Here is a 17,224-nt window from a genome sequence, read left to right on the forward strand (position 1 = left end):
TATTTGTCACAAAGAACATTCCCTGATTCTAACCTGGCCTCGTACCGTGGTGGGGGTTGTGAGATCTGAACAGATGGGAATGTGGTCATAGAGCTCCCTTGGGAGAGGCAGATGTTTGGGGGTGGAGGGAGCTGTCACACTCTCACTACGAATTTTCAGGATTTGTGGGCTCTGGGGGACTTGCTGAGGCACACACAGCTCTGGTGTTTAAACCCCTGTCTATGTCTAAACATCCAGAGCCCTCCCCAGAGATGGAGCTAGTCCCATGAAGGGAGGTGAACAGAGATCCTGTGTGTGAGTGAGAATTAATGCAGATAGGATAATACACTGCTTCTGCCCCTGGGAAAGCTGGAGTGATGGGCATAAATTAGAAAGTCCATTAGGTTCATGACTCCCCTATCCCATTGAAGAGGGTTTGGAGACTAACAGCTCTCTCACACTGGAGCTGTGGACAATGCCAGTGGTCCTCAACCAGGGGTACATGTCGGAGGTATGCGGAGATCTCCTGGGGGTACATCAACTCATCTAGATATTTGCCTAGTTTTACAAGAGGCTACATAAAAAGCACTAGCAAAGTCAGTAAAAACTAAAATTTCATACAGACAATGACTTGTTTATACTGCTCTATACACTACACACTGAAATATAAGTACAATATTTATATTCCGATTGATTTATTTTATAAGTATATGGTAAAAATGAGAAAGTAAGCAATTTTCAGTAATAGTGTGCTATAACAATTTTTTATTTTTATGTCTGATTTTGTAAGCAAGTAGTTTTTAAGAGAAGTGAAACTTGGGGTACACATAAGAAATCAGTAGTCTGCAAAGGTTGAGAGCCCCTGGACTATGTGACCCATTCCCCTCTAAGCAGGGAAGAGCCTGACCAGATTCAGAAATCCAGGCCCCATGGCTTCAAATAACTGAGGGGACAGGAATCCTTACCCAGTGAGGTCACTGTCTCATAATTCTCCTGCATGACGTCCCTGTAGAGAGCTCTCTGACTGGGGTCCAGCAGAGCCCCCTGCCCCTCCGTGAAGTACACAGCCACATCCTCGAAGGTCACCGGCATCTGAAACAACAGGTGCTCCCCACTCAGTGCCTGCTGCCCCAGCCACAATCCCACTATTCATGGGGGAAGAAGCACAGAGACATGACAGCTCTGGTAGGGACAGAGGAGCAGAATCCCACCCCATCCTGCTCAGAGTGGCCAGGAGGCTCCAAGGAACCGAGAGAAGGTGAGAGCTCCTTGTCCCTCCCAGCAGACGGAGGACGACAGGGTCTTCTCATTTACCACATTCCTACTAGGCACAGGCTGATATGGGAAGCAGAGCTCCACACAGGGGACAGGGACCCCCAACACCTTCCTTTTGTATTTTACCAGTCTCTGCTTAGTGGGTTCAGGCTCCAGCACTCTGGTTTGTTTTTCCAGCCCTGTCCAGGGGGGTTGTTTCCTCTTTCAGATATGGAGGAATATTCACACAAATACACACATACAAAGCCCTAGGCTGTGCATGTCCCAGCAGGTTTATTATACCCTGTCCCCCTCCCTGCTTCACCCTATGTATGTCCTTCCCCTCAACAACAACCTTCCCCACTAGCTCCCCCCAGAATCCCTTACCTGAGCTAGATCCAACACAGCCATTTCGCTTCCCTGTCCCTCAGGAAGATAGGATGATCTGGAGCAAAACGTAGTCGTTATTTTGCAGCCTGTCAGGGTGAGAAGACGACTGGGGAGGTTTCAGAAAGAGTTTCAGTCTATTTCACAGCCCAATTCCCCAGGCTCTTTCCCTCCAGAGAGACACTGCGAAAATGCTCAGTCACTTTATTACAAGGTAAACCTGGTTCCTCCCACTGGAACTAAATCCTTGAAACACTTTTAAAGCATCCCAGTAACAGAGTCTCTGAGCCAAATGCTAGAGAAGAGCAGAATCAATGGAACTGCTTTGGGGGGTCCTCCTGACATTGTCCCTAGGGCAACACATTCCCCCAGCAGCATGGGGATTAAGCAGAGGCAAGAACTGGCTTTTCCTCTTTCTGCTCCTCACCTTTTTCATAAGAACATAGGAATGGCCACACTGGGTCAGACTGAAAGTCCATCTAGGCCAGTATCTGGTCTTCAGACAGTGGTCAATGCCAGGTACCCCAGAGGGAATGAACAGAACAGGTAATCATCCAGTGATCCATCCTCTGTCATCCATTCCCAGCTTCTGGCAAACAGGCTATGGACACCATTCCTGCCCATCCTGGCTAATAGCCATTGATGGACCTATCCTCCATGAATGTATCTAGGAAAGTCAATCTTCCCGGGGTGCTACAGTGAATAGAGCTGGGCAAGGTTCGGGTGTGGAAACCTTGTTCCCCATTTATTGCTCCCTCTTCCCCTTTCAGTCTCTCCACTCTACTGTTATGTCTTCTCTCTCTCTTCTTCTCCTCTCTTTCTGCCTGGAGAGAACTGGTTACTGTCCAATTTAGGTGGGCATTTTCTCCCTAGTAGACACACCTACTCAAAGACACATGGGGAGCCCGTCACCCTCTAGTACAAACTCACCAGCTGCAGGCCCCTGAAAAAGGCCCTTTGTGCAGAGTCACTTTCCTGTCCATCCCCAACACGGGGGCTGCCCTAATTGTAGCCACTGGGGAAAGTCCCCACCTGAGTTGGGTGCAGAGCAAGTTTTAAGGAGACTAGCGTAACATTCTCATCTACTTTTGGACACAATTTGCAGCTTGCCTATTATTCAGCAGGATCATCCCAACTGAGCCTGCTCAGTAACATCTGCTGAAGGCGCTGCCTGGCTCTGCCCTTTCAGGGGGCTATAATCTGCTCCCTCCTGTTCACAGGAATTTAAAGGAGAAAAGGAGGCAAATCAGAGGGGAGGGACTTCACGGGAGGGTCAAACAGCTGGAGACAGGGGAAGAAGAGGGGCCAAGTAGCAAAGTAAATGGCAAAGGGTAAGAGCCACAGTTCAGAATTGGGTACAGGCATGGCCAGACAGTGTGGCAAAAGAGAAAACCCTAGGATAGGGAGGGGCAGAGAAAAGGAAAGTTCCCCCATATGGGGTGAATTATTTGCAGTGATTGCAAAAATAGGGTGTGGGGGGGAAACAAATGGGTTTTTTTCCCTCCATCCAGCTCAGCACTTGCTTCCCAGGGCTGTGTTCTTAAAGGCCCAGTGCATCCCAATGTCTAGACAAGGCAGCTCTTCCCTGTCTGATATGACATACTGATCTGTGAATGGAGACTTGATTCCATGAAATATTTTACGAACACGCCGCTCCAAAAATTATAATGGTCAGAGTTTAGATGAATCCCTTATCAGTTTATAGGTCTGCATAAAGTCTCATAGCAGGTCACAACTTTGTCTTAGCTACTGTTCTGATTGCCTGAGTTGTACTGCCTTTTCTGGTCATCTGCTGTATATGGGGTTTCATGGCTTTCAATTATTTACTTCTAAAATTTTTGATTTTATTGCTCGTTGTACTTCATCATTTACCTTTGTTAAAGCTGTGCAGATGGATGTCATCGTGCATACTTTTATAACAAATAAAAATTGAATATCTTAATAGTAACTTCAGCAATCACATCTCACAATGTTTCTGCTATAACACTTGTTCATACTGCAACACTATTTTTCAAATCTAAATTTTTGCTCTTTTTTAAATTTAATACACAAGTTTATTTTTTAGGATCATATGGCATCAAGGCTGACAGATTTCCTGGGTTGGTGTCAAAACTTCTTCAGTTTCCTTTGATCTGCCAATGAGGAATGCCTTTGTGTAATGTTATTTTGCCTCTCTGTCCAGCACCGCATTTTCACATGTCATCACTAAGGCTGCATGTCTGTCACAGAGGCAACCAGCAGCAGCAGTTTGGGTGTGTGGGAGGGGGCTCAGGGCTGGGGCAGGGGGTTGGGGTCCGAGACGGCACTTACCCAGGGGGGGCCTCCTCAGCTTCCACTGGCATGTCACTGCAGCTCCTAGGCGGAGGGAGCTCCACATGCTGCCCACATCTGCAGGCACCACCCCCGTAGCTCCCATTGGCTGCAGTTTCTGGCCAATGGGAGCTGCAGCGCTGGTGTTTGTAGTGGGAGCAGTGTGCAGAACACCCTGGCTCCACCCCTAGGAGCTGGAGGGACACATGGAGCCAAGTAGGAAGCCTGCCAGTTCCACCAACAGGGCTGCCCGCTGCCATTCCCCCCACCCTCCCAGTAGCAGCAGAGGTCCCAGGGCTGAGAAACGCCGCCTGCTTTCCCCCAGCACCAGTGGGGGTCCCAGGCCACACACCACCACCCGCCTCCCCCTAGCACCAGTGGGGGTCCTGGGCTGCGTATCACCATCAGCCTCCCCTCACAGCACCAGCGGAGGTCCCAGACCATCCTCCCAGAGCATCCACAGCCCCCTGGCCCAAGTTTTAGTTAGGGGTATATAGTAAAAGTCATGGACAGGTAACAGGCCGTGAATGATTGTTTACTGCCCGGGACCTGTCCATGACTTTTACTAAAAATACTTATGATTAAAACGTAGCCTCAGTCATGTACAGAGCTTGGTTATCAAATATTCACTACAGGCCAGCTTTTTAAAGGTTGAAAGCACGTAGATGCTACTCACCTAAACCCCTTTAAAAATCTGGCCCCAAGGGCACAATAGTACCTTTTATGAAATTCTTCTCAAAGATAAATTGCTACTGTTTTTAAAACTAAATATAGATATACAACTCCAAGGTAGATTGACAAAAGCAAAAATTCAAAAATCAATTACGCACACAAAAAAATCATGAAATTAAACAAATAACTACATTTTGCGCTCTTTTAATTTGCCTTTTGATTTCTGAGCCTTTAGGGCACATTAGCTTCATACTTCTGCTGTTACCTCTCCTAAAGAATTCATAATCCTAAAACAGTTGTACAATCCTATAATATTTTTGACGTCCAGTAACTTGTGCTTCCTCCCCTGCCCCCCCATACACACACACACCTTGTAACTGAAAATTTATTAAAAATCTTTATTTCTACAAGTAACATCCCATCCTGCAAACACTGACGTCCACACTTTACTCTTCTGTTACTTCATTTGTTGCATACATAGATTGATATTTCTAATGAATTGTTTATCCTTCTAATTGTGTATTTTAATGTCATAGCCTTTTACGTATGATACATTTGTTATGATACATTTCAGTGATGTTCTTCATTCGGAAAAGTTTACTGCTTTGTTCTGCCAAAAATCAAGACTTTTTTTAAATGAATGATCCGGTTACTCCTTTGCATTGGTTCAGTGGGAGGCATAGTACTGACCTCACCTTTTTTGCCTTCTGGTGAAACTGAAGTGCCTTGTCTCCATTCTGTTTTTACAGTAGGGATAGCTAATGTAGGTTAGTTACCTCATGGTAAAAACACCCGTCTTCTTAGCATTGAGGATACAGATAATAGTGCTGGTTCAGATGTTAAATAAACCATTATTATGTCTTGAGAACTCTGATATTGATTGTGTGGCTATCGTTATTCCTTTGCCAGCAGAAGTATTTGCATCTGAATGTCTGCAGCCCCCTATTTGTGTGGGTGTCATGGAAAACCAGCTAAAACATTTTAAACTAAAAATATTAACAGAGGCTTACCCCTTCAGTTTCCCTTATCACCCTTCCCTTTACTTATTAAGGGCTTGTCTACATGGTGCGACACTAAAGGTGTGAATTTAATGCACATAAATTACAGGGCTTTGAACTCCTGCATGGACGCTTTAATTCAGAAATCAAAAGGCCTTAGTTCTGACAGTGGTAGTCAGGGCAACCATACAAGATTGCAGAAATCCTTCCCTGAAACACTGTCTATCAGCAGGCTTATGACATGTCTTGAATATTTTTTAAAGTTTTGTATAGTCCAGTTGTTTCCCATATTTGATTTTTTTAAGCACAAAGAGGGAAGCAGTGAATCATAGACTTTGAGGTCAGAAGGGACCATTATGATCATCTAGTCTGACTTCCTGCACAACACAGGCCACAGAATCTCATAATAATAGCCAGATTAAAGAGTGAGCCAAAATATTTGTTTAGATATTGGATAGATATTGCCTAGATTATCCTTAACCTCCACTCCATCCTCAGTAGTTAGCGGTCCCACTTCTTCTTTCTTAGTTTTCTTCTTATTTATATGGCTATAGAACCTTTTACTATTGGTTTTAATTCCCTTTGCAAGGTCCAACTATACATGGCTTTTGCCTTTCTCACTTTATCCCAACATGTTCTGACCTCAATAAGGTAGCCTTCCTTGCTAATCCTTCCTATCTTCCACTCCTTGTAGGCTTTCTGCTTTTTCCTAATCACTTCTCTAAGATGCTTGCTCATTCAGCTTGGTCTACAACTCCTGCCTATGAATTTTCCCCCCTTTCTTGGGATGCAGGCTTCTGATTGTTTCTGCAACTTTGACTTGAAATCATTCCATGCCTCCTCTGCCTTTAGATCTACAAGTTCTTCAGTCCAATCCACTTCCCTAACTAATTGCCTTAATTTTTTTAAGTTACCTCTTTTGAAATCAAATACCCTCGTCACAGATCTATTTTTGTTTATCCTTCCATTTAGTTTGAACTGAATTAGCTCATGATTGCTTGAACCAAGGTTGTCCCCTACAACCATTTCTTCTATGAACTCCTCACTACTCACCAAAACCAAATCTAAAATGGCCTAACTATTCCGAATGTTGCCCTGTGTAAAGAAGCCGTAGCAATATTTCACTAGTGTCATACTAGCTATTGCTGTGCATGCAGAGCGTATTGACCTAGCTGTATAGTGACTCGATAAGCAATACATAGAAAGTGGTTCACAAAGCAGAGATGATAGGTGGGTGAATGCCTGAATTCCATGCAGGGCCCTATCTGGTAGATAAGCTCAGAGGCTGCCTATTGGATCAGGTCCCATTCAAAACCTGGCCACAGGAGGCAGACATGGAGTAACCACCCACCTCTAACTCATACCCCAGGGCTAAAAGTTATAAGGTGGGCGGTACCACCACCTCTGCCAGGAGCTGTTTTGTGTGAAGTTAGGTACTTGCCTAGCTCATTCTCTCAAGAAACATCTTAGGCTCCAGGTGAGGGGTTCCCATTCATGGATTGCTAGGCAGAGCCAGATGCCCACCTGCAGTGGGAACTTAGATGCCAACCTCTGAGAGACGGGTGACACTTAGGAAACTTCCCTCTAATGGGCATCTCCCATTGGCTAGCTTAGGTTGCTCCCAGCTGGCTTTTGTGGATGGCATTCTCAGGCACCTATTTCCCACCATTCATAGTACCTAACTCAGGCTTTGTGGATCACAGCTTTGTTCCTGTGACATTCTAGGTGCTTAAAAGTAGGCATTGCAGCGCTCAGTATCACAATTCCCAAGTCCCTTGGTCAATCTAGCCCTTAGGCCTTTTTCCTCACTGTTAAAATAGGTAGGTAGGTGCGGGGGGGTGGGGGGGAGGGTTAACCTTAGGGTAACTAAGGCACAGGAGCTATTCTGACATAAAAACACAGTGAGGACAAGGCACTTTGGTTTCAGTAGTGAGGAAAAGGCCTGAGAAAATGTCTCTGAAATAAGATCAGAGGGCCAAATGCTCACAAGTGTGTGCCAAAATACAGATGTGCATATTATGTTGAAAACTTGTTCAATACGCATAACAGTTGCAATGGGGCGGGGTGGGGTGGGGGTGGGAATAGTCTTTATCAAGGAACAATGATAGATTTGCTGCCTAATTGCTTCTATTTAACAGGTATTTGTAAGTATTGAAAATAAGGTTTACACGGCTTTACACCATTTCCAGTTGTTTTGTGTGCACTAACTGCTTGTTTACTATAGAAACTCTATTAGTCTCTTTCCATTATAGATTAGGCCATAAACATATGATACCTTCATTCAGAGTTTTACATATAATTTCCCTGAGGAAATGCTTTCCCAAGTTACAAAAAATACCTTTCTTTATGTCCACATTTAAAACAGAGATTTCACAACAGTAACAAATTGTGACAGGAGAAAGCCCCTCCACCCCAACCATCTATTATAACTTGCTACCTCCTGGCCCAGGAGATACAGAAAAGCAGAAGATGGAAAACGAGGAGAGGTAGCAAATGGTGATGCAAATGTCCCCAATTATCAGAAGTAGCTACTCCTGGACTACAGCAGTGATTCTCAACCAGGGGTACATGTACCCTGGGAGTATGCAGAGGACTTCTAAGGGGTACATCAACTCATCTAGGTATTTGCATAGTTTTACAGGCCCAGTGACACTGGAATTGGAGGGGAGCAGGGGGCCAGGGTCCTCCTGCCCCCTTCCCTTCCTCTTCCCCCTGAAGCTGGTCAGGCAAGAATGGAGCCCAACTGGAGCTGGGGAGGCCAGGCAGCTGTGAGGAGCTGCATATGGACCCCCTACCTGTCCACGGGGGGGGGGAAGGTTTGAGAGCAGCCTCTGGCCCATGTCCCCACCCCCCAGATTCCCCATCTGGCCCAGGACAGGTGGAGGGTCCATGACTTTGTGCTGGCTCCCCACCGCTGCCCCCATGGCTCTCCCTGACCTGCCTCTGGCCAGGGGTGGCCTTGGAGCTGCAGCCCGGCCAGGATGAGAGCCATGCTGTGGGCAGCTGTGAACCCTCCACCTGCGCTGGGCAGGGACACAGACCATGGGCTGCTGGGGTCCCCCGCACCACGAGCAGATGGTAGGTCCACCTTATCATGGCCGGGCTGTGGCTCTGAGTCCCCACTCCCCCTTCTGCCAGAGCCAGGTCAGGGAGAGCCACGTGGGCAGCTGTGGGGAACCTGGGTCCCTCCACCTGCCCTGGGTAGGGACATAGGCAGGGGGATGCTTTTGGCCCTCCCAGCCCCAATCCAGCTTCTGGCTTGGCCAGGAGCAGGGCCTGTCTCCACCCCCCATTTTTGGGAAGGCTCTGGTGCCCTTGGACAGGCTACATAAAAAGCACTAGCAAAGTCAGTACAAACTAAAATTTCATACGACTTAAGTTTATACTTAAGGCCCTACCAAATTCACAGTCGATTTTAGTCAATTTCATGGTCCTAGGATTTTAAAAATCATAAATGTCATGATTTCAGCTATTTCAATTTGAAATTTCACAGTGTTGTAATTGGAGGGGTCCTTACCCAAAAAGGAGTTGGGAGGGGTTGCAAGATTATAGTAGTGAGGGTTTGCAGGCAGTGGCACTGCCTTCAGAGCTGGGCAGCTGGAGAGTGGGCGGCTGCTGGCTGGGATCCCAGCTCTGAAGGCAGAGCTGCCATCAGCAGCAGCACAGAAGTAAGGATGACCTGGTGTGGTGTTGCCACCCCTACTTCTCCACTGCTACCTGCACAGCTGAGCCCTCAGTCAGCAGCCCCTGCTCTCTGGCTACCCAGCTCTGAAGGTAGCAGTGCAGAAGTAAGGGTGGCAATACCTCTGACTGCCCTAAAATAAGGGAGTTGCAGGGAGGTCACAAGGTTTTGAGTCAGGACCCCCAGTTTGAGAAAACTGGTCTCCACAATGAAATCACAGTATAGTATAGGGTAAAAGCACACAAAAGACCAGATTTCATGACACATTTTTCATGGCTGGGAATTTGTTAGGGCCCTATTCATACTGCTCTATATACACACACTGAAATGTAAGTACAATATTTATATTCCAATTGATTTATTTTATAATTATATGGTAAAAATGAAAAAGTCAGCAATTTTTCAGTAATAGCTGTGACATCTTTGTATTTCTATGTCTGATTTTATATGCAAGTAGTTTCTAAGTGAGGTGAACTTGGGGTACACAAGACAAATCAGACTCCAGAAAGGGGTACAGCAGTCTAGAAAAGTTGAGAGCCACTGGACTAGAGGATGGGGAATGGCAGAGGCAGCATATTGTGACAGGGCAGCCCAGGAGATCCCCTAGGCATCAGTAATTGCTCCTGGCAGCAAACAGTGTCAGCAGCAGTTGGTAAAAGTGCACCAACCCCCACCCCCCATTAGGGGAGCAGCAACTACTCAGTCTGGGCTCCCAGATCACAATGGAGGAGGCAGCAGCATCTGCCCCAGGGACTGAACTCTAGTGCTCCTGATATCATGAGCAGAGAAAGACAAACAACAGCCTCCTCCTCTCTCTTGGCAATAACCAGAGCCCTCTGATGGCTGCACCAATGACTGACCCTCTGTGCACTGCCCCTGCAGCCCCCCACGGTCAGGCAGAGGCTGATCTCATTTGCCCACCTGGCCCCACCCCCTGTTGTTGCTGGCAGCTCCTCTGGTTTGACCCCGGTGTCACTGAGATCAGAATCCTGCACAGAAATCAGAGTGGGACCATGGTTAACCCTGTCAGCCGCAAACATTCAGACCCCCAAATCATGAGTTTGTCAAAAAAAATGAATTAATAAATGGGGAACGGTGGGGGGGGGGTGCGCATGCAAGCGGTGCAGGTTTCATGAGGATATTTACCTTGTAGGGTACGAGTCCTTAGGGGTTAAACCCCTGTCTTTCCCCCCCCCCCAATGCTTATTTTGACTATGTGCAGTAAAAACAACAACCCACTGGCTGCTGGGCTGGGCTGCGCAGCCCCCTCCCTCTCTCCTTGGGCTGGGGGGGAGCTGCCACTGTATCTCTCACCATCGCTCTCCCTTCTCCTGCCCTCTAGCTCTCCCCCCCCAGCCAGTCTCCGCTTGCTCTCATATTCTCCTTCCAGCCTCCCCATAGCCCCCCTTTCCTTCTCTTTATCCCCCCACTCAGTTTCCCTCTGTTCCAGCTCTGTTCCCCTGAGCCCCAGAATCCTTCCCCTGCCCCGATTCCTGGGGATTCCCTCAGCCTCCCTTCAGCGGCCCCACATCCCCATGCCCCATCCTGCCCCCTCACACCTCTGTTCACCCACCTCCTGTCCCACACATCCCCGCCCCCAGTGCCCGCTGGCTCTCAGAGCCCCCTGCTCCTCTTCAGCCCCCTTCCAGCTCCGGCTCCTCGGCTGTTCCTGTCCCACCCTGACCCTGGAGCAGGCTGGCTTCACGCTCGCTGCGAACAATGAGAGGGGCCGGCCATCTTTCCTATACGCAACGCAGGGAATCGCAGCCAGCCTGGGGCTGGCACCGCTCCCGGTGGGGGGCGGGGGAAGGATGGGACGGTCTCTCTTACCTTCCCCCCCCCCCAGTGGTTCCTTCTTTGGGAGCAAGGATCTTCCCGTTAAGGGGTTTCCTGACCAGGCTGGGGGGGCTCTGCCCTGGGAGCGGCTCCTGGAGAGCAGCGGGAACGTTACTGCTCCGGATTCCCCTCTCCCAGCTGCAGCCCGGGCTCGAGGATCTTGCAAGAAGCGTGGACTCCCCACAGCAACAAAGGGTTACTGTAGACTCAGTGCACTTCACTTCCTCCCGCCAGGACAGAGAGGGGCTGGTGATCCCTCCCTTCTCCCCAGCTCCTTCTGGGTCCTAGCGATAAACCAATTGCAGGGCAGCTACTCTTTCTCTAGGAGCCCTATGTCTACGCTGCTATTTCCAGACCCGCAGCCCAAGCCCATGCACCCCAGGCTCTGAGACTGCTCTTCAAGGGTGAAAGTAACTTAAGTACGCAGGGCTGCGGTCCGGAGCGGGAGCGGGAGGCCTCAGCCAGAAGGCAAGCCTCAGGAGGAAGGGGTAGGGCCTTTAAATCCCTGGGCCCTTTAAGTCACGCCGCAACCCCGGGGCTCCGGCAGCGATTTAAAGGGAGCTGGGAGCCCCAGGCCCTTTAAATCACCACCAGAGCCCCATGGTAGCTGGAGCTGCGGCAGTGGCCAGGGCCATGGGCCCTTTAAATTGCTGCTGGAGCCCCAGGGCTCCCGGCCACCACCGCTACCCCAGGGCTCCAGCAATGGGGCTCTGGTGGCAATTTAAAGGGTCAGGGGCTCTGTCCGCCGACGCTACCACAGGGCTGCAGCAACGGGGCTCTGGCAGCAATTTAAAGGGCTAGGGGCTCCGGCCGCTGCTGGGAGCCCAGGGCCTTTTAAATTGCTGGCCTGAGGAAGCTGTCCCCTGCCAGTACAGTCAGCTGTGTACCATTGGCGGTATGCCTTACCGTACCACTTACTTGCACCTCTGATGGTTGTGGTGTGGTGAGGAGGGGAGGGTTGCATACAGGACTTGCCTCTCCCAGCATTAAGGCGGAGCATCACGCATAGATCCCATGGTGTCAATGGGAGGACAGAGAGAGAGACAGAGAGCAAATCCTCTCTGCAAACACCCTCCAGCTGCCAGAGAAAGTCAGGGACAGAGGAAGCTAATTTGCAGCAAGGTGTCTAATTCAGACCACACCACTGCCAGAACGTTTCAATGCACAGTGTGATTCAGTGGCCACAACCCCTCTGAGTCCAGTTCAAAGAAACTGCCCCTGTAACTACCTGTAACTGCAACAGCATCTCCTGTCAGTGCCCCTCTCCTGCCACAGGAGAATTGCTTCGTTGGGCTCCAGGGCAGGAGCCACTCCCCAGACTCCCCTCACCTCAGTACTACAAAAAGCCAACCAAGGAAGACACTAAGGGCTTGAGTTGTCTTCATGTACAGCACTACAGCTGTGCTGCTGTAGCTCCTTAGTGAAGACACTACTGTGCTGATGGGAAAGCTTCTCCCATCAGCATAGTTAATCCACCTACCGAAAAGGCAAGAAGCTCTCTCATCCACATAGCGCTGTCTACACAGGGGATTAGGTTGGCATAACTACATTGCTTATGGGGGTGTGCATTTTTCACGCTTATGAGTGATGTTGTTATATTGATATAGCTCTGTAGTGTAGACCTGGCCTAAGCATTAACTGAAGAAAGCTGTGGAAAGCAGGGAGCTCTCTGCTGGGCTAGGCTCACTGCACTAAAGCATGACAGACCTGTATTCTGTGTCAGGGACTGGGAAGGGACTAGCATGCTTGGTGCATGTTGAGCTCATACTGAGGTGAAGAAGAGTTTAGAATAGGCATGCTTGGTGCATGCTACAGGGGCATAATGCTGAGATGGTGGGAGGTGAGAATAAGTAAACAGGTACATAGGCCCAGATCCTCAAAGGTATTTAGGCTCCTTGCTTCCATGGTGTTAGGTGCCTAAATGTTTTCTGAGATCTGGTCACCGGCACTGAGATCCAGGGAGTGAAGCACCCACAGAGATGAATGGGGCAGGCTCCGCTCTAACAGCTGGGCAGGACAAGGGGGGCAGTTCAAGGAGAGGGGCAGGTGGAGTAAAGGGGGGGATCATAGAATCATAGAACCATAGAATATCAGGGTTGGAAGGGACCCCAGAAGGTCATCTAGTCCAACCCCCTGCTCAAAGCAGGACCAAGTCCCAGTTAAATCATCCCAGCCAGGGCTTTGTCAAGCCTGACCTTAAAAACCTCTAAGGAAGGAGATTCTACCACCTCCCTAGGTAACGCATTCCAGTGTTTCACCACCCTCTTAGTGAAAAAGTTTTTCCTAATATCCAATCTAAACCTCCCCCATTGCAACTTGAGACCATTACTCCTCGTTCTGTCATCTGATACCATTGAGAACAGTCTAGAGCCATCCTCTTTGAAACCCCCTTTCAGGTAGTTGAAAGCAGCTATCAAATCCCCCCTCATTCTTCTCTTCTGCAGACTAAACAATCCCAGCTCCCTCAGCCTCTCCTCATAAGTCATGTGCTCTAGACCCCTAATCATTTTCGTTGCCCTTCGTTGTACTCTTTCCAATTTATCCACATCCTTCCTGTAGTGTGGGGCCCAAAACTGGACACAGTACTCCAGATGAGGCCTCACCAGTGTCGAATAGAGGGGAACGATCACGTCCCTCGATCTGCTCGCTATGCCCCTACTTATACATCCCAAAATGCCATTGGCCTTCTTGGCAACAAGGGCACACTGCTGACTCATATCCAGCTTCTCGTCCACTGTCACCCCTAGGTCCTTTTCCGCAGAACTGCTGCCGAGCCATTCGGTCCCTAGTCTGTAGCGGTGCATTGGATTCTTCCATCCTAAGTGCAGGACCCTGCACTTATCCTTATTGAACCTCATTAGATTTCTTTTGGCCCAATCCTCCAATTTGTCTAGGTCCTTCTGTATCCTATCCCTCCCCTCCAGCGTATCTACCACTCCTCCCAGTTTAGTATCATCCGCAAATTTGCTGAGAGTGCAATCCACACCATCCTCCAGATCATTTATGAAGATATTGAACAAAACGGGCCCCAGGACCGACCCCTGGGGCACTCCACTTGACACCGGCTGCCAACTAGACATGGAGCCATTGATCACTACCCGTTGAGCCCGACAATCTAGCCAGCTTTCTACCCACCTTATAGTGCATTCATCCAGCCCATACTTCCTTAACTTGCTGACAAGAATGCTGTGGGAGACCGTGTCAAAAGCTTTGCTAAAGTCAAGAAACAATACATCCACTGCTTTCCCTTCATCCACAGAACCAGTAATCTCATCATAAAAGGCGATTAGATTAGTCAGGCATGACCTTCCCTTGGTGAATCCATGCTGACTGTTCCTGATCACTTTCCTCTCCTCTAAGTGCTTCAGGATTGATTCTTTGAGGACCTGCTCCATGATTTTTCCAGGGACTGAGGTGAGGCTGACTGGCCTGTAGTTTCCAGGATCCTCCTTCTTCCCTTTTTTAAAGATGGGCACTACATTAGCCTTTTTCCAGTCATCCGGGACTTCCCCCGTTCGCCACGAGTTTTCAAAGATAATGGCCAAGGGCTCTGCAATCACAGCCGCCAATTCCTTCAGCACTCTCGGATGCAATTCGTCCGGCCCCATGGACTTGTGCACGTCCAGCTTTTCTAAATAGTCCCTAACCACCTCTATCTCTACAGAGGGCTGGCCATCTCTTCCCCATTTTGTGTTGCCCAGCACAGCAGTCTGGGAGCTGACCTTGTTAGTGAAAACAGAGGCAAAAAAAGCATTGAGTACATTAGCTTTTTCCACATCCTCTGTCACTAGCTTGTCTCCCTCATTCAGTAAGGGGCCCACACTTTCCTTGGCTTTCTTCTTGTTGCCAACATACCTGAAGAAACCCTTCTTGTTACTCTTGACATCTCTTGCTAGCTGCAGCTCCAGGTGCGATTTGGCCCTCCTGATATCTTTCCTACATGCCCGAGCAATATTTTTATACTCTTCCCTGGTCATATGTCCAACCTTCCACTTCTTGTAAGCTTCTTTTTTATGTTTAAGATCCGCTAGGATTTCACCATTAAGCCAAGCTGGTCGCCTGCCATATTTACTATTCTTTCGACTCATCGGGATGGTTTGTCCCTGTAACCTCAACAGGGATTCCTTGAAATACAGCCAGCTCTCCTGGACTCCCTTCCCTTTCATGTTAGTCCCCCAGGGGATCCTGGCCATCTGTTCCCTGAGGGAGTCAAAGTCTGCTTTCCTGAAGTCCAGGGTCCGTATCCTGCTGCTTACCTTTCTTCCCTGCGTCAGGATCCTGAACTCAACCAACTCATGGTCACTGCCTCCCAGATTCCCATCCACTTTTGCTTCCCCCACTAATTCTACCCGGTTTGTGAGCAGCAGGTCAAGAAAAGCGCTCCCCCTAGTTGGCTCCCCTAGCACTTGCACCAGGAAATTGTCCCCTACGCTTTCCAAAAACTTCCTGGATTGTCTATGCACCGCTGTATTGCTCTCCCAGCAGATATCAGGAAAATTAAAGTCACCCATGAGAATCAGGGCATGCGATCTAGTAGCTTCCGTGAGTTGCCGGAAGAAAGCCTCATCCACCTCATCCCCCTGGTCCGGTGGTCTATAGCAGACTCCCACCATGACATCACTCTTGTTGCACACACTTCTAAACTTAATCCAGAGACACTCAGGTTTTTCCACAGTTTCGTACCGGAGCTCTGAGCAGTCATACTGCTCCCTTACATACAGTGCTACTCCCCCACCTTTTCTGCCCTGCCTGTCCTTCCTGAACAGTTTATAACCATCCATGACTGTACTCCAGTCATGTGAGTTATCCCACCAAGTCTCTGTTATTCCAATCACGTCATAATTCCTTGACATCACCAGGACCTCCAGTTCTCCCTGCTTGTTTCCAAGGCTTTGTGCATTTGTATATAAGCACTTGAGATAACCTGTTGATCGCCCCTCATTCCCAGTATGAGGCAGGAGCCCTCCCCTCTCAGACATTCCTGCCTGTGCTTCCTCCCGGTATCCCGCTTTCCCACTTACCTCAGGGCTTTGGTCTCCTTCCCCCGGTGAACCTAGTTTAAAGCCCTCCTCACTAAGTTAGCCAGGCTGCTGGCAAAGATGTTCTTCCCTCTCTTCGTAAGATGGAGCCCGTCTCTGCCCAGCACTCCTCCTTCATGGAACACCATCCCATGGTCAAAGAATCCAAAGCCTTCTCTCCGACACCACCTGCGTAGCCATTCGTTGACCTCCACGATTCGACGGTCCCTACCCAGGCCTTTTCCTTCCACGGGGAGGATGGACGAGAACACCACTTGCGCCTCCAACTCCTTTATCCTTCTTCCCAGAGCCACGTAGTCCGCAGTGATCCGCTCAAGGTCATTCTTGGCAGTATCATTGGTGCCCACGTGGAGAAGCAGGAAGGGGTAGCGATCCGAGGGCTTGATGAGTCTCGGCAGTCTCTCCGTCACATCACGAATCTTAGCTCCTGGCAAGCAGCAGACTTCTCGGTTTTCCCGGTCAGGGCGGCAGATAGATGACTCAGTCCCCCGGAGGAGAGAGTCCCCGACCACCACCACCCGCCTTCTCCTCTTGGGAGTGGTGGTCGTGGAACCCCCAACCTCAGGACATCGCATCTCATGCCTCCCAACCAGCGGGGTCTCCTTCTGCTTTCTCCCCCCAGACATATCATCTGGTCCACTCTCCGCAATGGTACCTGTGGAGAGAACATGAAAGCGGTTAGTTACCTGTGTCTGTGTTACTGGAACCCGGACATTCCGCTTACCTCTTCTGGAGGTCACATGTTGCCAAGCTTCTTCACTGGCCTCTTGGCTCCTCTGTGCAACCTGCTCTATATCTTTAGAGCTTTGTGCCCCTAGAAGGCTATCCTGAGTTTGGTCCAGAAAATCCTCAGTCTCTCGTATACAACGCAGGGTCGTTACCTGTTGCTCCAGACCTTCAATCTTCTCTTCCAATATGGAGACCAGCTTGCACTTTGTACAGACAAAGTCGCTTCTGTCCTGTGGAAGAAAGACAAACATGGCACATCCAGTGCAGGTCACAATAGCTGAACCCCCCCCTTCCATATCACCTACCTACTATGAGCTTCCTCAGAGACGTTGGCAAGA

The 17,224-nt window shown here is 49.2% G+C and overlaps 3 protein-coding genes across 8 annotated transcripts in view; 1 reads left to right on the forward strand and 2 right to left on the reverse strand.

Moving 5' to 3' along the window:
- Nucleotides 1-17,224, reverse strand: part of LOC119842762 (zinc finger protein 239-like) — a 605,953-nt gene that overhangs the window by 213,322 nt on the left and 375,407 nt on the right. The window lies entirely within an intron of this gene.
- Nucleotides 1-17,224, forward strand: part of LOC122455421 (zinc finger protein 436-like) — a 258,058-nt gene that overhangs the window by 74,838 nt on the left and 165,996 nt on the right. The window lies entirely within an intron of this gene.
- Nucleotides 1-17,224, reverse strand: part of LOC119843022 (zinc finger protein 726-like) — a 37,891-nt gene that overhangs the window by 3,777 nt on the left and 16,890 nt on the right. The window contains 3 exon segments of the mRNA XM_043497459.1: nucleotides 945-1,071; nucleotides 1,621-1,709; nucleotides 11,113-11,312. Coding sequence (XP_043353394.1) covers nucleotides 945-1,071; nucleotides 1,621-1,709; nucleotides 11,113-11,312 — 416 coding nt within the window.

This window comes from Dermochelys coriacea, chromosome 14 (assembly GCF_009764565.3).
Source record: "Dermochelys coriacea isolate rDerCor1 chromosome 14, rDerCor1.pri.v4, whole genome shotgun sequence".
Classification (NCBI taxonomy): domain Eukaryota; kingdom Metazoa; phylum Chordata; order Testudines; family Dermochelyidae; genus Dermochelys; species Dermochelys coriacea.